The sequence below is a fragment of the Euphorbia lathyris genome, chromosome 7 (genome assembly GCF_963576675.1).
Source record: "Euphorbia lathyris chromosome 7, ddEupLath1.1, whole genome shotgun sequence".
Classification (NCBI taxonomy): Eukaryota; Viridiplantae; Streptophyta; class Magnoliopsida; order Malpighiales; family Euphorbiaceae; genus Euphorbia; species Euphorbia lathyris.
Window position 1 is genome coordinate 46,837,501 of NC_088916.1, and position 21,089 is coordinate 46,858,589.

General features: G+C 39.1%; 1 protein-coding gene across 1 annotated transcript; it reads right to left on the reverse strand.

Moving 5' to 3' along the window:
• Nucleotides 1–7,647: 7,647 nt before the first annotated feature.
• LOC136235714 (U-box domain-containing protein 4) lies at nucleotides 7,648–9,394 on the reverse strand. Its single transcript, XM_066025606.1, has 2 exons — nucleotides 8,287–9,394; nucleotides 7,648–7,942 (listed from the first exon to the last, which is right to left on the reverse strand). Exons 1-2 carry the CDS (start codon nucleotides 9,265–9,267, stop codon nucleotides 7,865–7,867), a joined length of 1,059 nt encoding a protein of 352 aa, XP_065881678.1. The 5' UTR covers nucleotides 9,268–9,394; the 3' UTR covers nucleotides 7,648–7,864.
• Between the last annotated feature and the right edge of the window lie 11,695 nt (nucleotides 9,395–21,089).

Below are 21,089 nucleotides of genomic sequence, written 5' to 3' on the forward strand. Positions count from 1 at the left end.
TTTACACTTAGGGAGAAGAAAAAGAAACTGGTCAATGGTTTTTCAAAATTCAGTAAAAAAGATGTGTTCTCTACAGATTTTATCTTTCAAATATTGATGGATTAGAAAAAAATGTATTGAGAATGTTTGCTTAGTGGGAGAAGATGCCAAGCTCCATGTAAGTCCTCACTCATGTACAAAACTGGGTACCATTTGGAACATTGTGAAATATATTTCACTCTCTTTTGTCTCTATATATATTATAAAGTGGATTTAAAACTTTAAATCTTTCACATGCAATAGCTTGGTGTTGGAAAGTAGTCTTTGTTTAGGGTCCCTGCTCCGCATCTCCTTTCCTTTCTCTTTTTTCAGATCTCTTCTGCCTCCTTCCCACCTCCTCCGCCTTCTGCCTTTTCTTCTTCCCCACCCTTCTTGAACTGCCATCTCTTCTCGTCTGCCTTTTCTTCCGCTGCTATCTCGTTGAGGAGGAAGAAGGAAGCTTGTCTTCCTTCTTCCTCCTCCCATTTATATTTTAGTTTTCGTTTTTAGCCTTAGATTTACGTTTTGTTGTTAGTTTGAAGTCTATTTACCTTCTTGAACTTCTTTTTCCGTCAGATCTACTCCTGTGAGCTATATTTCTACTTTTATTCTTTTTTTGGTCTTAGCAAGAGCGGAAAAGGTTTATCTTGTCCGTAGATCTATAGATCTGCGTGGATGCACAAATAGAAAGGACTCAGATCCGAACGTCCGGAAGAGCCTAAAGGATGGAGTATGGATTACAACGGTTTTTCAACGGGATTCGACTTACGAGAAGGATATGACTTCTATGTTTGTTGTATTTGTATCTTTTCTGGTTTTTAATGCTCTTTGTAGTCTTTTATTGCTCTTGTAGTCTATGTATTGCTCTTCGTAGTCTTTTCTTCCCTTTGTGGGTTTTTTGCCTGTATGGGATGGAGGTTTTATTCCTCTTTCTTTCATGATGTATTTGTTATGGGTCCCGCCCATATTTAAGGTCCATTTAATATTAATTTTGGCTTTTTTGAGAAGCTAGGTTAATATGTATTTAAGTGAATTAATTATCATTTATTGAGATAAGTGAAGGAAGAAGAAAAGACACACACAAAAGAGATTTTCGGATTTGGCCTTTCTCTCTTTAGGTCAGTTCACGTTTTTGTCGATTCCCGGAGATTGAACCGTCGGATCGTCACGATTTTTGCACAGGAGCTTCTAGACATATTGTTCCTTGTTCTCACCGTTGGGATTGCCGTTCGGAGGTCGGAAAGGTCTGTTCGGAGTTGGGGCAGATTGTAGACTGATTTCTTCTCTTTCTTGGTATTTGTCTACTTCTTCAAATCTCTTATTGTTTCATGATTGTTGGTGGGTTATAAACCTTTTGTAAGACTTTATTGGGTTTGTTTTGCCCTCAATTTTATCATAATAAGAGAAGTAGGGTGGAATCTTCAAACGTCCCGTGGTTTTTACTCTTCACACCGAAGAGGTTTTCCACGTATAAATCTTGTGTTGTTGATTGTGGTTTTGGATTTCCATTCTTGTGGTTATAGTTGCTATTTTGATTTGGACTTGGGTTGTGCTTTGGTTGATTGTTTGTTAGATTGATCCTTGTGGTGTTGTTATTGGTATTCCGCGTATTTGATTGTTGTTATTGGTAACCCGTCTTTTGGATCCTTCAATTGGTATCAGAGCAATGTTAATTTTGAAGTTAGCTATGGAGTCTAATAGCAGTAATAGTTCCATGGTTAAATTGACATCAACCAATTATTCTATATGGAGAACTATGATGGAAGATTTGTTATTTTGCAATGATTTGTATGACCAATTGATGCAGAAACCAAAGAGGATGGTAGTTTGTCCAAACTAGTCAAACCAGAAACATTGGAAGATAGAGAATGGGAAAAGTTGAAAAGAAAGACTTTAGGGACTATCAGACAATGGGTTGATATTAGCATTTTCAACCATGTTTCTCAAGAGTCTGACCCATATGATTTGTGGAAGAAATTAGAGGGTCTTTATGAAAGAAAGACTGCTCATAACAAGGCTTCTTTGATTAAGAGGCTTGTTAATTTGAAGTTGAAAAGTGGGAAGTCAGTTTCTGAACATCTTAGTGATTTTCAAGATATAATCAACAAACTTACCACTATGAAGATTATTCTTGATGATGAGTTGCAGACTTTATTTCTGTTGAGTTCATTGCCAGATAGTTGGGAAACTCTTGTTGTGACTATTAGTAACTCTGCTCGAGATGGTGTACTTTCTTTGGATGTGATTAAAGAGAGTATGTTTAATGAAGAGATAAGAAGAAAGGAGATGGGAGTTGATAATTCACAAGCTCTTGTTGTTGAGAACAGAGGTAGAGGCAAGAGTAGAGGTCCAAAGAGGCGTGGTAACTCAAGAGGTAGGTCTAAGTCCAGAGATGGGAAAGAGCCTATGGTATGTCATCACTGCAACAAACTGGGTCACATAAAGAAATATTGCTACCGTTGGAAAAGAGAACACGGCAAGAAGCAAGATTCTCAGAAGGAGGGAGATGACAAAAATACTGCAGCTGTCACTGCTAAAAGTGATGATGGCGTTTCTTTGATTTGTGCAACTAGAAAGTGTCATCATGTTGATGGTTCAGGCACAGAGTGGCTTGTTGACAGGAGCGTCCTATCATTGTGTTCCTAGAAGGGAATACTTCTTGAACTACAAAGCAGGAGATTTTGGTAGTGTCAAGATGGGAAATCAGAGTTCGGCAAGCATTGTTGGCATGGGTGATATTCGGGTGAAGACAAGTGTTGGATGCATGCTTATATTGAAGAATGTGCGCCATATTCCCGATCTACGCCTTAACTTGTTGTCTGCAAATGTTCTTGATCAAGAAGGCTTCAGGCATACCTTTGGAGATGGCAAATGGAGATTGTCCAAGGGTTCATTGACAGTTGCTCGAGGTGATTTGTGTTGCTCTTTGTATAAAACATACTTGAATGTATGTTCTGGTGAGCTAAATGCAGTTGAAGAAAAGAACTCTCCAAATTTATGGCATAGAAGATTGGGACACATGACAGATAAAGGGTTAAAACTTTTGGCAGGTAAATCTCTTATTCCTGTTGATAAAGCTGTTTCTTTTGACCCTTGTGATTATTGCTTAGCAGGAAAGCAACATAGAGCTTCCTTTTCTAAGAAGTCTACAAAGAAGGAAGGAAAGTTGGAGTTGATACACTCTGATGTTTGTGGTCCTTTAGAGGTGGAGTCTCTTGGTGGCAGTAAATATTTTGTCACTTTTATTGATGATGCTACTCGAAGAACTTGGGTTTACATGTTGAAGACAAAGAGTGAAGTGTTTGAAACTTTCAAGAAGTTTCATGTCATGGTAGAAAGGGAGACAGAAAGAAAATTGAAGTGTCTTCGATCTGACAATGGTGGTGAGTACACTTCTAAAGAATTTGAGAATTATTGTTCACACCATGGAATTAGACATGTAAAAACTGTGCCCGGCACCCCTCAACACAATGGTGTAGCAGAGAGAATGAACAGAACAATTGTGGAGAAAGTGAGATGTATGCTTAGAATGTCTAATCTTCCAAAGACATTTTGGGCTGAAGCTGTTAATACTTCAGTGTACTTGATCAATCGTTCACCATCGATTCCTCTTGGCCTTGAGATACCCGAGAGAGCATGGAAGGGTAGAGATCCTACTTATTTACATTTGAGAGTCTTTGGATGCAAGGCATATATGCATGTGCCAAAAGAACAGAGATCAAAGCTTGATTCCAAGACTAATCCTTGTGTATTTGTTGGCTATGGTGATGAGGAGTATGGTTTTAGACTCTATGATCCAGAGAAGAAGAAGGTAGTGAGAAGCAGAGATGTAGTATTCTTTGAGCACGAGATGGGCTCAGAACTTCTAAGTACAAGGTACAATCCTACTCCTACGTTGTCTTTTGATACTACTGATGTGTCTTCTGTTTCTATTCCTATTCCTGTTGAGCAGCCAACAAATGAGAATGTTGAAGCTACACTTGATGGTGTTGAGGAGGTACAACCAAATGAAGATGGTGATGCACCAGAATTTGATAATGATGGTGGTGGTGTAGCAGAATTTGATGATGTTCCACATGATGATCAGAATGATATAGAGGATGTTCATGAGCAGGGGGAGCAGGCGGCTCCTTTGGTGGAAGAAGTACCAGTTCGAAGGTCAACTAGAGAAAGAAAACCTTCTACAAAATATCCAAGTTCAGAGTTTATTCTTGTCACTGATGAGGGGGAGCCAGAGAACTTTGAAGAAGTGTTGTCTAGTAAAGACAAAAATCTTTGGCTTGATGCTATGAAGGAAGAGATGGATTCCTTGAAAAAGAATGAGACATATGTGCTTGTGAAGCCTCCTAAAGGTAAGAAGGTCTTGAAAAACAGATGGGTTTTCAAGAACAAGAAAGATGGTGACAAGATAGTGAAGCGCAAAGCCAGATTGGTGGTAAAGGGTTGCAATCAGAAGAAAGACATTGATTTTGATGAGATCTTCTCTCCTGTTGTCAAGATGACATCTATAAGAACTGTTTTAGGTTTAGCTGCAAGTCTTGATTTGGAGTTGGAGCAGCTTGATGTGAAAACTGCTTTCTTACATGATGATTTGCATGAGGAGATATATATGGAGCAACCTGAAGGGTTTGAAGAGAAGGGAAAAGAAAAGCTTGTTTGCAAGTTGAAGAAGAGTCTTTATGGGCTCAAACAGGCACCAAGGCAATGGTATCAGAAGTTTGATTCTTTTATGACAAAGAATGGTTACAATAGAACTTCAGCAGATCCTTGTGTGTATTTTAGAAATCTCCCTGGATGTAACTTCATTATCCTTCTTTTATATGTGGATGATATGTTGATAGTTGGACAAGATGCAGGGATGATTTCCAACTTGAAGAAGGATTTGTCCAAGTCATTTGACATGAAAGACTTGGGTCCAGCTAAGCAGATCTTAGGCATGGAGATAGTTCGTGATAGAAAAGCTGGAAAGTTGTGGCTATCACAAGAAAAGTATATTGAACGTGTGCTTGAAAGGTTTAATATGAAGAATGCCAAGCCTGTTAATACACCTTTAGCAGCTCACTTCAAGTTGAGTAATAGAGCTTGTCCTAAGTCAGATGAAGAAAAAACGAGTATGTCTTCTGTTCCTTATTCATCTGCTGTTGGTTCTTTGATGTATGTTATGGTTTGTACTAGACCAGATATTGCACAAGCTGTTGGTTTGGTGAGTAGATACTTATCTAATCCGGGTAAGGTTCATTGGGAAGCTGTTAAGTGGATTTTCAGGTACTTACGTGGAACTTCCAGATTGAGTTTGTGTTATGGAGGTGGCAAACCGATTCTTGAGGGATATACAGATGCAGACATGGCTGGTGATCTTGATAATAGAAAGTCTACCTCAGGTTATGTTTTTACATTTTCAGGGGGAGCCATTTCATGGCAATCCAAGCTACAAAAGTGTGTCGCATTGTCTACTACTGAGGCAGAGTATATAGCAGCCGTGGAAGCGTGTAAAGAGATGATTTGGTTAAAAAGGTTTCTTCAAGAGTTAGGTTTGAAGCAAAGTGAGTATGTAACATTCTGTGACAGTTAGAGTGCTATGGACTTGAGCAAGAATGCCATGTATCATGCTCGTACCAAGCACATTGATATCAGATATCATTGGTTGCGGAATGTGATTGAAGAGAAAGAATTGCTGTTAAAGAAAGTCCACACAGATAAAAATGCAGCAGACATGTTAACCAAGGTGGTTCTTGGAAGCAAGCTTGAGCTTTGTAGTAAGCTCTCCGGGATGAAATTCAAACATTGAAGAATTTGAGTTTTTCTTCTCTTCGTGATGGGCTGGAGGGGGAGATTCTTATGGGTCCCGTCCATATTTAAGGTCCATTTAATATTAATTTTGGCTTCTTTGAGAAGCTAGGTTAATATGTATTTAAGTGAATTAATTATCATTTATTGAGATAAGTGAAGGAAGAAGAAAAGACACACACAAAAGAGATTTTCGGATTTGGCCTTTCTCTCTTTAGGTCAGTTCACGTTTTTGTCGATTCCCGGAGATTGAACCGCCGGATCGTCACGATTTTTGGACAGGAGCTTCTAGACATATTGTTCCTTGTTCTCACCGTTGGGATTGCCGTTCGGAGGTCGGGAAGGTCTGTTCGGTTGGGGCAGATTTTAGACTGATTTCTTCTCTTTCTTGGTATTTGTCTACTTCTTCAAATCTCTTATTGTTTCATGATTGTTGGTAGGTTATAAACCTTTTGTAAGACTTTATTGGGTTTGTTTTGCCCTCAATTTTATCATAATAAGAGAAGTAGGGTGGACTCCTCAAACGTCCCGTGGTTTTTACTCTTCACACCGAAGAGGTTTTCCACGTATAAATCTTGTGTTGTTGATTGTGGTTTTGGATTTCCATTCTTGTGGTTATAGTTGCTATTTTGATTTGAACTTGGGTTGTGCTTTGGTTGATTGTTTGTTAGATTGATCCTTGTGGTGTTGTTATTGGTATTCCGCGTATTTGATTGTTGTTATTGGTAACCCGTCTTTTGGGTCCTTCAGTATTTGTATTATTAAGTTAATGAAATGATATGTGGCATTTTATCAAAAAAAAAAACTTTAAATCTTTCATTTAAAAAGTTTACACATGGCCAAACCCAACAAAACTATCTAAGTCTTCTAAAATACTAAAGTCGTCATTAGTCTCCACCGACTACTTGCAAGAAGAAATCGGACACAAAAGAAGACAGGATATCCGTATAATGTAACAGATTTACTTTCTTGGAACAGATTTACAGATCATCTTGTTGGAGTCTTTTAGATTCATTCTTCTAGTACAAGTAGACAAATGATCCATTGTGTAAGTTCGAGAGTTTATTCAAGAAGCATACAAATTAGTTTCGTCTTTCTATAAAAACATCACTGTCAAAGGAGAAGCAAGGGCCGAGGCCCTAAGTGTTTAGTAATCAAAGTTTAGATGCTTTAGAATAGTATTTCCGCTTAACTTATTTGAAACTCAAACAAGAGGTGAATAAATACTATATCCTAAATTCTGATTTGAATTATTTCTTGGCATATTTTTGTTGTTTGAAATGAATAATTGTAAAAGTCTCATTATTCTTTTCATTTAGAAAAAAGTTGAAAGATTGAATAATAAATTATTTCATTTAAAACTCAATCAAGATGAAGATGACGATTATAGAAGAGAAAGTAGTAATACTGAAAAATCTAAAAGAAGGGGGGACAATAAAAATGTAGAAGAGACGGGATGGGACCCAACTGAAGAAAAAGAGGAGTATGGTATGGAAACTGAAGCCTCAAGGTATAGCACGTGGCAACAGCAGAAAAAAGATCCCAATTCCCCCAATTTGTGGTTGTGCTAAACCAAAGTGGCTCACGACTTCGTTGCAGGCAGCCTGCCTTCTTTCTCCTCTCCTCACATTATATAACACCCACTGCACGATTTCCTCGTGCCCTTTATTTGACATCTCTTTTCCTTTTTCTTCCTTTAATTAATTCGTTTAATCATTTCTTTAATGGAGCCCACTAGTATTACATTACTTGCTTTTCAGACGTATATATATATCAGTATCCACTATCGCTAATTAAACTAAAAGTTTAATTTGAAAAATTAGTTGATACGAACCAAAAGAATGACAAGAACAATAAAAAAAACTTAAGCATCTGGAAATGGCAAACCGAAGGCAATTCGTTTATACAAAAGCTCAAACCAGTGAAAAATTATACATCATCCGTGAAAAAACGGTATTTACACCTTTGCTTTTTATCTTCTTTTCTCCTTTGAAAAATGAAAGAGGTTATCGACACTTTGTATGTATGATTACACATTGGCATGTGGTAGGGACCGCATTCATACTGACACGTTTGATGTTCTGGCAGCGGCGTTACCGGATCTTGGTTGCCGTAGAAGATCTATCAGTGTCTCCGCCTGTCCACACATAACGACACCACAAAGCATTAGATCGATTTCTTTTATCAAAATATAAGATGTTATGACGACTTTCGTTTCATTTTCATTTGGGATTTTTTTAAAAAAAATTGCTGAGAAGTCCATAATGTAGATGGAAAACGACATGTTTAGCATAGCACCCCATTTTCCAATTCTACATTGGGCATTTGAAATGGAATTTCCAGAACGTCCAAATTTGGAGAATTGAATTTATGAATTTTGATAAACCAGTGGACAGGTCAATGTTTTTAAATTGAAAACAAAACGACATTGGAAATAGTCATAGATAGTCATTAATGATCGGAAATTCTGAATTTGCTTACCTTTTGTTTGGCGCGATTGGTACCGGATTGTGACAAAGCGATCAACGGAGGAATTGCTCCTTCGCGGGCTACCATAGCACGATGCATCAAATTATCCTCGCAGAGCTGCAATAATATAGAAACAGCAATTTCCTTCTGCCTCTGTGATCCTACCTCAACGATTTCGACCAGTACCGGAATTCCGCCTTCCTCAACAACTGCTGTTCTCGCTTCCGGAACGGAAACCAAAACACTCAACACGTAGGCTGATTTATCTACCATGTTAGATCCCAAATCAGCCATAAATTCCACCAGTGGCTTCATAATCCCCGCTTGTACGGCCCTGATCTTGTTCTCCTTCACCGAACATAGAGAATACAGAGCTGTCGCTGCATCCTTTTTCCCACGAAATCCTCCGGTTTCGAGTAAGCTCACCAGAGGTGGAATTGCTCCTGACCGCCCGATTGCAACTTTGTTTTCTTCAATCTGTGAGAGACGAAGCAGAGCACAAGATGCGTTCTCTCTTGCCGTTGATGTACCTATTTTCAAAGCCCTAACCAGTGGCTTAATGGCTCCAGACAAAGCAATCAGTTCCTTATTCTCATCACAGAGAGAGAGATTCAAAATCGCCGTCACACCATACTCTTGAAGCTGAAGATCCGATGATGAAACTAACGAAATCAGAGGCTTAATCGCCCCGGATTTAGCAATTTTGAGGCGATTCTCTGGCTTATTCTTGGCGAGGAGCCTGATTTCCATGGCCGCTTGCTTTTGCTCGTCAATCGAACAGGAATCGAGATCCAAAACAAGCTGGCGAATAAAATCATCTGAATTCTCCGATGCACAGGACATTAGTAACCGGCGGCTCTCATTGGATGCCGTTGGAAACTCACCGGATCTATCGCTGTTACAATCGCTGAAAGCAGAGGAAGTATCATTAACACTGACATCACCAAAACTCCTACCCATATAGGTGTAATTGGCTAGATTATCCTTCTCCATGAAAACAATATTGTTCTCTCAATGCATCAAAATCAAGCAGCAATACGGTACCCCAGGGAGGAAGTAATCGGTTTGGAAAAGCGGGGGGTGGAGGTAGAAGATAACAGTATGGTATGGGGGCAGAGAATAAGTTAAGTTAGTTAAAAGGGGGCAAAGCAGTGATTTCAAGGATTATAAAGAGGAAGGGAAAGAGAACACATGGACAAGAGAGCGTGGGTCATTGGAGGAAGGGCTGACACGTGCATGTATTGACTGAAGCAAATCCTAGTCGGGTGAGAGCACGTGCGAAAGGGTTTCTTTAAACGCGTGCGTAGAAGGTTCGCTATTCGATAAAGGGGTTTCGACGCTAGAGAAGAACCTTTCTTTTATCTTTATTATTAATTTGGTGGGCGGAATTCAGTGTTTATGTATTTGGTAAGCTTGAATGCCTGATATGGTGCTACGTCGACATACAGTTCATTTGGCGAGATCTTTTATCGTGATTAGCTGACTAGAAGCACATGGTTCCATCAATCATGAGGCATCAAACCAGGTCAGACCACGCTAAGGTTTGCTTCTTCTCAAACATATTAACATATTCCTTCATACTTTTCTTATTCTTTGTGGGAGAGAGTTCATAAATTTTTTATAAAGACAAAATTTACTTATAAAATGATACAATTTAATATAAATATGTTTAATCAGAATTAATTTTAGTTTTAAGATTATAAAAAAAATTAGAAAAAATTGGTTTAATTGTTATTTCGTATCTTTTAAAAAATAATTATATATATAAGGTACTATCCCCGTTCCATAATATAAGTCATTCTAGAGATTTTCACACAAATTAAAGTCTAATTAATAAATTTATATTGGTTAACTTAAAAAAAATTCTCTCTCATGTAATGATTGGACAATCGGTATTAGATTGTTAAAAAACATATAGATCAAGATAAAAAATTTAAGGTTTGGACTAAAAAAACTAAAATAAAAATTCTTGAAAAACCAAACGAACTTTTATTTTGAAAAAAAAAATCACTTTCTAAAACGACTTATATAATGGGATGGAGGGAGTATTTAGTATATCACTAATAAATTTATAAAAAATTATGTTAAAATGTTAAAAAACTAAATCTCCTGTATAAATTGATTTTTTTTTGTCAAATTGTCTAAAATATTCTGTGTTATTAATATAATTACAAAAAAAAACCCAAAAATGTCTAAAACTGCTTCAATTTATCAACAAAGTTGTGTGGAATGTTTGGTATGACAGTTAAATAATAGTCAAACCATCCTTCTCAAAGTTTCCATAGTAGAGGGTTAAAATTGATCTTGCTTGGAATCGTTGAGGTTAAATTTGCATTATTTCATACGTTATGGCTAAATCTGCACTTTGTTTGAAACATTAGAGTTAAATTTGGTCATTATCTCTATATTTTAGAGTTAAATTATTGATTAGTTCCTAAATTTTCACATAACTATTTAGTCTTCGACTCTAATAATGTACTGTTTAGTCATTAACTTTTATTTTAACAGCTTAGTCCCTCGAATATTTGAGTTATTACACAGCTTAGTCTTTTTACAAGAGACTAAACTTTTTAATACTCACAAAGCGGGTCACAAAAATCCTCACAAAGCCGGTTACATATTCAAATCAATATTGCAGTCTTCTAGTGTCAATGCCCTGTCATAAGGAACTGGTTTATTCTAAGGGAAAATTACACTGAATTTCATCTTTTAAAAACTATTTACAACTATATCAAGTCATAGTTTTTTATTATGTCAAACTAGTAAAATCTGTACTTTTAATATATTTTCAGAATTAGAACTTATAAATTAGAGATCTAGAATATATTTTCTAGGGTTTATGATTTATGAATTTGAGTCTAGAATTTTTAAATTATGGTGTAAAATCATAATATATAGAGAATAATGACATATTAAGAATTAAGTTTGGTGATATGACTTAATTGTAATTTTATACTTAATCATGATATTCATGTATTTGACCCTTATTCTAACTCTGCTCAAAAAGAATAGTCAATTCATTGCAAGGTTATAGTTAGACTGACTCAGCTGCTTATGTACTTGCCTTTAGCAACTTCTCTTATGTTATGCTTGACCTCAGTTATGTGAATATATATTAGTCTTTGTTTGTCTTTTGGTCTAACCTTTGTTCCGTCTGAAAATGTCAAAACCTCTTTCAAAGAGATTTTTCCTTTGTAGTTGAACCGGAAGAGAATATGAGAGTTTTAACCTAGTATAGCCTCCATTGAAAAAAATTGAGTCCTATCTCCTAAAGTATAGTCACTATTGGACTCAGAAAGATATTTCACCTCTTTTTGTCATAAGAAAAGGAGGAAGCAAAATTTAAGGTTAGTATGACCTATGTTTGAAAAAAGAGATTAGGATTCTTTTAAAGGAAACTGTCCTATATTGAGGTTTTGAGAACTGAGATTTTAGGGTAGGATATACCTAGAGTTATGCATGTTCGTCAGTTTCATGGGTACAACACGAGCCAAAACCAAAAATCCTAGGAAATGAACTAAACTAATGTGTGTGTGTGTGGGAGGAATAAGGTTTTAAGAAAATTACTCTGTGTTGTGTGTGATAGGTGCTACTTGTGATTGTCGTTAACCATTTGTTGATTTTGTTTTCTCTGTGTTGGAAAATTACTTGTGTTGTGATAGGTGCCATTGTAAATGGCATTCTTAGGCATCATCTGTATATTAACCACTTGTGTTGTTACAGCCATAATAGTTTGCTCGTGGGTCCATAAGACAAAATTTATATCAAAAGAAAGCACTGAACAAATGGCCTAACAAGGAAATGCAGATGAAAGACTCGAGTACGTTGATAAGCGTGTCAATATCCTCGTGATCAAAGTTGAGGCCATTGATGCATAAATGGAGATGATCAGACACGAAGCACTAGGGGAAAGACCATTAAAGCAAGCTAATGGTGGTCTGAATTATGATTATCCTCCCTCTACCACTATAATCCCAAATGCTAACCAAACCAGAAAACTCTCAACCCATCCATATTCTTTGATGAGCTAAAGAGACGGAATATGCTCAATCCTTTACCCAAAACAGATTTTCAAACCACCCCTTCACTTGTAGCCAAAGGATATTGCATGGACATGATGCTGATAATTGCACGGGGCTGATGCACCGGATTCAAGATCTCTTTGATGCCGATAAGATCATTGATTCATGAGAATGAGCTGATGAAGAAGTTCCCAAATCGAGGACACTGTTGAATCATAGGAAACGAATGCTTTTAGAGAAAAAGGGGAGGGTGAGGTTTTCTTTTTTGTTGATTTGTTTAAAAATGATGATGCCATTCAATATCAATAAAATGAATTTTGATTTTGTGAACAATTCTGTACATTTTCATCAGCATCACATATCACCATTTAACATTCACTTAAATGAAACACTACCATTTTATCTTGCCACGGATGGAAGTCCCATAAATATACTATTTTTTGGAAATTAACTAACCAAGAGAGAATAATAAAAAATCATAAGAAAGTATTTGCCTGGTCCTAGGATGACTTGCCAAGGATAGATAGAAAGATTGCAAAGCACAAAAATTGCACATACCCGCACATTAAACGAATAACACAGGAATTGAGACGGATGAGGCTAGACTGGTAAGAGAAGATCAGAGAAGAGGTTAGAAACCACAAAGACTCCAAGTTCATAAAATTAGTGGAACATCCAAAGTGGCTAGCTAATATCGTCTCAGTATCAAAGAAATATGGAATGGTAAGAATGTGTGTGGACAATAGACATTTGAACAAGGCCTCCCCAAAAGACAATTTTGCCTTGCCACATATAGATGTTCCATAGACACCGATGTTCTCAGTAAAATGTAGACTTTAGCGGACAATTTTGAAGGATTTAATCAGATCAAGATGGATAAAGAAGGCAAGCACAAAACCACCTTCATCATAGAATGGGGCACCTACTGATACAAAGTCATGCCATTCGGATTGAAAAATGTGGGAGCCATGTACCAACGGATGGCAACCACACTTTTCCATGACATGATGCACAAAGATTTATAATTATAAATATATGTGGATGATATAATGGTGAAATCGCCAACCAGAGCATAACATTTCCTAGACGTAGATAAGTTCCTTGCTAGAATAAAGAAGTATGATTTGCGTCCGATAGGGATGTTTAATCCCTATCTTTTATTGTGGGTTTTAGGATTATTTCATGTCGGTTATTACTGTTTGCTTAATTTAAATCTTTTTAATCGTTGTTTTATCAATTTTTCGTTTCTAATTACATATCTAGGGTTTATTTAATTTTTTTTTATCAAGTATTATGTTATTTTCAATAAAAATGATTGTAATATTTGAAATAGAGCTTTCATACATGAGATTAGCTTACAAAAAATAAATCAATTTTGACTTTATATTAAAAAGGGTTTTGGTAAGTTAATTAATTGATTGGATAATTATTTAATGGGATTTTGTGAGATACTTAGCAAATTTTCAAGGGATTCAACATCAAGAGGATGTTTGACCAAGACCAGGCAAGATTACAATCGCCCAGCCATTGTTGCTGGCCAACTCGTCAAGAACCCAAAAGAGCCATATTTAAGGGATTTAGACTTATTTAAGAACCCAAAAGAGCCATATTTTATCCATAATTCTTACAAATTATCTTATTTGTGCAGGTTGTTCTGAGTTGCTTTTACTTATTCTCATTTGGGGTCAAGAGAAGTCAAACCATGAGAGAGAGGGAAGTCACGGGATGAACCAATATGGGGAGAAGAAATTCTCCTTTTCAATAATGATTGTAATAAGTTAAAACCGTAGTTATTCACATGTTTTCCTTTTGTGACACATGAAAAGTTGAACAATTGTTTTTATGTGAGTAGTTTGTTTGTCTACTTGTGCTCGTTGTCTGTATGTGAGCAGATTGTTTTGTCTTATTCAGCAGACTATTCTCTGATGCATCCCGCACTAACACACAAATACTCACTAAGGGATAAGTGTATCCCGTCGTTATCAAGTAATAATATGGACAAGTCTATGTATCAAATCAACATTATACTGCAACTACCAGACTACTCGGTTTCGAATCGTTATTTAGGCGATGGAAAGTAGATTTTGAGTTTGTTTTCTATTTTAATCTACTCCTATAAGGTGATCCAGAGCAATTCATAAATTTCCAAGAATATAGATGATGTGATACAATAAAACAAATATTCAAACAATGTTTGATTTATGATTACAAGGAATTCAATATGGCAGACATACTTAAAAACTGAACCGACTTATCCTCTTAGGGTACTTAGCACACAATTCATTTGTTACGGGCCGTACCTAACTCTAAAGGTTCAAAAATTTGGGTCCTTTGAAGTGGTGTCATCAATACCTACAATCTCCGGTATAGACAACCAGATTAGACTCACAATATAAATCTGAAAAACATTGAGACTTTTGAATGATCCAATCAATATGCTACATAGACATTAAAGAACTCATACACATGGAAACTAAACTGAATTGATATTTATATTAAAGATGGAAGAACAAGTGTCTTAGGATACAACCAATTCAGAATTCATAGGGAGATCTATAAAAGCAAACAGAAATAAGAGGATAAAATTCCATTTTGAAACATGTCGACTCAAGCGGACGTCTTTCCAAACTTGGCGTGACAGTTTGAGAACTTGTGGTTGGTGGTGGACGAAGCTTTCGCATAGGAACAATGGCAGGAGATGGATGAAGCTTGGATGAACTCAAGGTGATTAGGCTTTACAAAATAAAACTCTGGATACTTAATAATAAAATCTAAAATTACATGGGATTCTGGATTAAAAACTAAGTACATGTCGCTCTTTTACACGGTTTTTTACATGATGCCTTGGGAATGAACACCCAATGTATTCAAATAGACAATGAAAACAAATCCTAACTTATGAATTTCAAATAAAATACAGCAGCTAGAAAATCTCTTGGAAGAATTCAAGTTCAAAATGTAAGAATCAGTCAATTTTGACTGATTTGCAGTGCTAGCTCATCGAGCTGGCCTCTAGATGGAGCGTTGCTAGGTTGCCGAGCTGACCCTCAACGACTCTTGACTTCTTTTTGGCTTGGTCAGCTATGTCCTTGGTTTGACTGTCCTAAAAATCTCCACCAAATCTCAAAGAAAATCCCATTAGATCAAAACCAATATCTATTTAATTAGTTCACCAAAAACCTCTTAAATACTAAGTCAATTTAATTAGTTTTTACTGAATCAAATAAGTAGAAATTGAGTCAAAATAAGTTCTAATCTAATTTGGCAATATTTTATTGAAAATGATAAAAATTAGGCATAAAAGTTACAAAGTGCTACAAAAGAGAATAAAAAACTAAAAGTGGATGAAAGTGAGATAAAGATTATAGAATTAACATCAATTTACTAAAAATGACACGAAATAGTCCAAAAAACCGTACTAAAGGGTTTTTTTCACTCCTATCGACTTCCTCACATTTAAAACTTCACTTGTCCCCAAGTAAACTAAAACCAAACTCGAAAATGAACAAGTAGGACTAGAAAACCTCCCGGTTTAACCAAGTGAGCGACACAAATCAAGCAGCTGTAATCACATGCATTTAGAAAGAAAATCAAAACATGATGCTCAAAAGTCGCAATCCGATTGGAAAAGGTCATACTTTTAAGTAAAATGAGACATGTTATTTTAAACGAGCTTAAAGGAAATACTGAATAAACAGCTCACTGAAGGTTGTCGCTCATTCATTTAATTTTTAGGAGCTAAGTGTTTACTCTCATATTTTATGTTTGCTTAAAGCTATGGTGAGTTTGTACGTTCATCTTAGTACCTTTACTTTGCTAATGACTCAAATGTGATAACCCGCGAAGCCCAAAACGGGTTATATTCATTTCGCAAGCCCAGCCCATATTAAAGCCCCATGGGCTAAGATTGGACGGGACCTGAATGAAGGAAGCGGGCGCAGCGAGTAAACCGCCCCGAATTCCTAAACGGAGCGCCAAGACTCCCACTCAGAACCACGTTCGTTGCCATGAAAACCACGAAAGGGACAGGGCCTAAAAAGGGGTAACCGCCCTCAGAACGTGGCCCACTAAGGAGTAACCGCCCTCGGCGGTTACCCAAAAAACACCTATAAAAGGCCCTAAGAATAAGGGAGGAGGTACGTTCACATTTTTTCCCACAAAGCTATTGCTAAATTATAGACTCATTCTGACAAAAACTGACTTGATCGTCGGAGAGTTTTCCCGGAGATCCTGTCTCCGATTTTGTTTTGCAGGTAACTCCGGCAAAGGATATCAAAGCGGATCCAGCAAGTTATCATTGGTGCGGTGAAGGTGGACCTTTTTTACCAACATTTGGTTAAAGGTACACGAAGAACATGTCAGAACCATCACGAACGACCGGCGTTACCACTAGATCAACCAGTATGAACTCTAGGGGACCACGGATTGCGAATTCGCAACCTGCAAGTGCACAGTCTGTGGTGCCTAGCTCATCGGGTCCTTCGGGACAATTGAGTCCCTTATTGGAGGTCCAAGTGCAAGCTGAGATGGAAATGTCCAATAGTGATTTTGTGCAGATGGCAGGACAAGTCTTGGCTTCGAACATGAGCCAGGCGGCTGGAGATCGAATGATTAATTTACTAACGGCCCTCGCCGAACACAATACCGCCATGGCGGCTGCTCCTCAAGAACCTGTGGTTATCTCAACGCAATCACCGACTATTCCTGTCATACCTGTCCTTCCGCAGCCATCTCAGGAGCCCAATCAAGTGGGCCAGAGTAGTCGCACAAACCCACACAGCCACCCGAGCAACTACTCGCACCCAGATCTCATTACGATGATACATCCGACCTGGCAGCCATCCCAACCGTTGCCAGGAGTATAAGGCACTCTTCCGCAACAGCAAGTGGAACCTTTTCCTCACAGACATTCAGAGTTGATGACTCCTGGGTGGGAGCACACATGGAACTTTGATCCTATAACGGGACAGCGGTTAGTCCCCCAACAGGCACACGTCTCAACACCGATGGGCGGGTGGATGCCACCCAGAATTCACCAGCAGCGGATGGAAGAAGTCCGGCGAATACCCGATATTGACTTAGAAGATCAATTACGAAGCATGATGGAGCGAATGGGGTACTCGCCTAGGCCGAGAGCAGAGGTCCAGAGCGATTCACCTTTTGCCCCTTCGTTGCGGGAATTCATTCCAGATCACAGAATCAAAGCACCTGCCATACCAAAATACTATGGGGATCCAAATTCTGACCCTGAGGCTCATGTCAGGAACTACCGAGAGTTAATGGATGTTGCAGGGGCAAGCGAAAGCATAATTTGCAGGTTATTCTCGATAACTTTGGGCGGTGCGGCATCTGATTGGTTTCGATCTTTACCGGCAGAATCTATTCACAATTGGCAACAATATAGTCGGGATTTCTGTGCGAAGTTCGTGGGCTGTAAAGCGGCAGATGTGACAGATAGGCGGTTGAAGGAGATCAAACAGAGAAACTATAATTCTCTAAGGGAATTTGTTGTCGCCTTTAACGATATCCTGGTGCGATTGCAGAACTCGGATATCGTGAGTATTCGCAACATCATGGCGGATGGAACCACAGATTGGAGCATACGGGAAGAAATCATCCGTAACAAACCACGCACTGTAGCCGAGCTCATGAAGATAGCAAAGGAATTCATGGAAGTGGATGATGTCAACAGGGAATATAGGGCCCAAACTCGGCGAGAAAGAGATGCCGCAAGAACCACTTCGGACAGTCGACGTCAGACCCAGTCCAAAAGTAATTTTGTTCGAAGAGGTGATCGTCCCTTCCAAGGTGGAGGACATCACACACCACTAAACACGACTCGCCAAGAGGTGTTACTTTGGATCGAAAAGAGCCGCTTGAAGAAGGATGTGCGGTTCCCCGAGGTGAAAGGCCGAACCAGTTTGGGGCGCTATCCCAGTAAGTATTGCAGGTTCCACAGGTTGAATGGCCATGACACAAATGATTGCTACGAACTGAAGAAGGAAATAGAAAAACTGATCAAGAGAGGCAAGCTAAGTCAATTTGTAAGAAAAGAAACAGCTGATGAGAAAACAACGCTCCCGCATGAGGGAGAAACACGGCCAGAAAAGAAGCAGAAGAAAGGGGTGATAAACGTGATAGCAGGCGGAATCTACAAGCCTCCAACAAAAAGAACTCGCCGTGAACGGCGAAAGAGCAACACACATAGGGGGGATGCCCTCAATTACTCCTTTGCGAGAATCACGGAGCCACATGCGGATGCCCTGGTGATCACGATGGCCGTTGAAGGATGGGACGTTAAGCGGATCCTTATCGACACAGGCAGTTCTTGCAACGTCATTACCCGGACAGTATTCAACAAGTTGGGAATCAACGACGAGCGGGTGGAACACACCTTCATGGATGTAACTGGTTTTGGGGGTCAATCCTCCCAAACAAGTGGGCAGGTGGTGTTGGAGGCAGAAATGGGCGATAAGAATCTAAAATGGCGAGGTGATTTAGAATTCGCAATTGTTGATCTCCCACTGGCCTACAACATAATTCTGGGACGGCCATTCCTGTCGGAGACGGAGTCGCTCATCTCAATGAAGCATTTGACGTTACATTTGCCAACACACCAAGGGCGAGTCATAGTTGAAGGTGATCAACTTGTATCTCAACAGGCCTATACATTATCACTTGAACCAAAACCGGAAGAGGGGGATAAAGTCGAAGAGAAGCTGCCGGCGGAAGCATTGGGAGAAACGGAACTATTCGCCATCTCGAATGACAAGAACGTGCGAATAGCGACTGGACTCTCAGAAGAAACAAAGAAAGCCATTACCGAGGTATTGACCCAATGTGAGTCGGAATTTACCGCCCCAAATGAAGTGCTAAAAGGAATAAGCCCAGACGTAGTAACCCATCGGTTGAATATAGACAAGGGGGCAACCCCAGTGCGGCAAAAGAAGAGGGGACATGCTCCTGAGCGGCAAAAGGCGATTGAAAAAGCAGTGGCGGACTTGCTAAGGTCGGATGCGATTCGAGAAGTCACCTATCCGGAATGGCTAGCCAATGTGGTGCTAGTCAAAAAGCCAAATGGAACGTACAGAATGTGCGTCGACTTCAAAGATCTGAACAAGGCATGTCCGAAGGATATGTATCCGCTTCCTAACATTGATATATTGGTAGATGGAACTGCAGGATATGAAGCCTTATCATTCACCGACGTGAAATCCAGTTACCATCAGATACCCATGGAGAAGGCGGATGAAATCAAAACATCGTTCATAACTCACCAGGCGACTTATTGCTTCAAGGTGATGCCCTTCGGATTGAAAAACGCGGGAGCAACATACCAGAGGATGATGAATAAGATATTTTCAGACAAATCCGGCGAGAACTTCTCGATCTATGTTGATGACATGATCATCAAAAGCAAGAAAATGCAAGACCACCCGCGGGATATCAAAAAAATCCTAGAAGTGTTGATCAAATATGGCCTCAAATTGAACCCAGAGAAATGCACATTCGGAGCAAGAGCGGGAAAGTTCCTGGGTTTCATTGTTAGCGGCAAAGGGGTTGAGGCGAATCCTGAGAAGGTTAAAGCAGTAATGGAGATGAAGACGCCAAGGAACATAAGGGAAGTACAGAGACTGAACGGGCGGTTGGTGGCATTAGGGCGATTCATATCATGCTCAGCTAGGCGATGTCTACCTTTCTACAATGCCATCAAAAAATCCAAGTCCTTTGAATGGACGCCGGATTGTCAAGAAGCATTTGAGGGGATAAAGCGATTACTATGTTATCCGCCCTTAATGAGCAGGCCGGAAGACGGAGAAGATTTGTTTCTTTATGTATCCGTCACCAGCATGGCGATATGCACTGTGATGGTGCGAGAAGAAAAAGGGCAACAATATCCAGTGTACTACGTGAGCAAAGTCCTGAAGGATGCAGAACTCCGGTATTCGAAGTTGGACAAAATGGCCCTCGCAGTGATAACCACGGCGGCTAGATTGAAACCATACTTTCAGGCGCATACTATCATTGTGAGAACTGGCATCCCAATGCGAAAGGTACTGCAGAAACCTGACGCATCCGGCCGGTTGATGGAATGGTCAATTCGCCTGGGCGAATTCGATATCCGCTATGAAGGAAGACCAGCGCTAAAGAGCCAAGTGCTCGCCGACTTCGTGAACGAATTCACCTGGGATGATGATGAATGTCCAAAGGCACAAAAAGAAGAGTGGAGCATGTACACAGATGGGGCCTTATCTGCAGACGGAGCTGGGCTAGGAGTCGTCATCAAGGGCCCGGAGGTTATTCGCCTGTGCTATGCAGCAAAATTAACTTTCAAAACTACCAATAATGCCGCAGAGTATGAAGCAATGATATGCGGATTGAAGTTGCTCAATGAACTCACCCCAGAAAGAGTGGTAATCTACAGCGATTCCAAACTCATGATAAACCAGATCATAAAAAATTATCTGGTGAAACAGGAGGAGCTCGTAAAATACCATCAGGTAGTCGGCCGATTGACACAAGAGTTAACACACAAGGGAGTCGTTTGGGAGATGGTGCATGTTCCGCGAGGCCAAAATGCAAAAGCTGACGAATTGGCAAAGGCAGCGGCAAGTAGAGAACCATGGAGTCAAAAAGCATGCAGCTTGGAAATAAAATCGGCACCAGCATTCGAGGTTGATCAGATTATGATCATCGAGGAACTGGAAGACGATGAAGATTGGCGGATGCCAATCCGTCAATATCTGGAGCAGGGAGATTTGCCGGTTGATAAGAGCTTGGCCAGAAAAATAA

Excerpts from the sequence above, each read along its gene's own strand:
- LOC136235714 (XM_066025606.1), bottom strand. The coding sequence starts at position 9,267 with ATGGAGAAGGATAATCTAGCCAATTACACCTATATGGGTAGGAGTTTT. Across the intron at positions 7,943-8,286 it reads CCAATCGCGCCAAACAAAAG|GCGGAGACACTGATAGATCT; the intron begins GTAAGCAAATTC and ends ATGTGTGGACAG.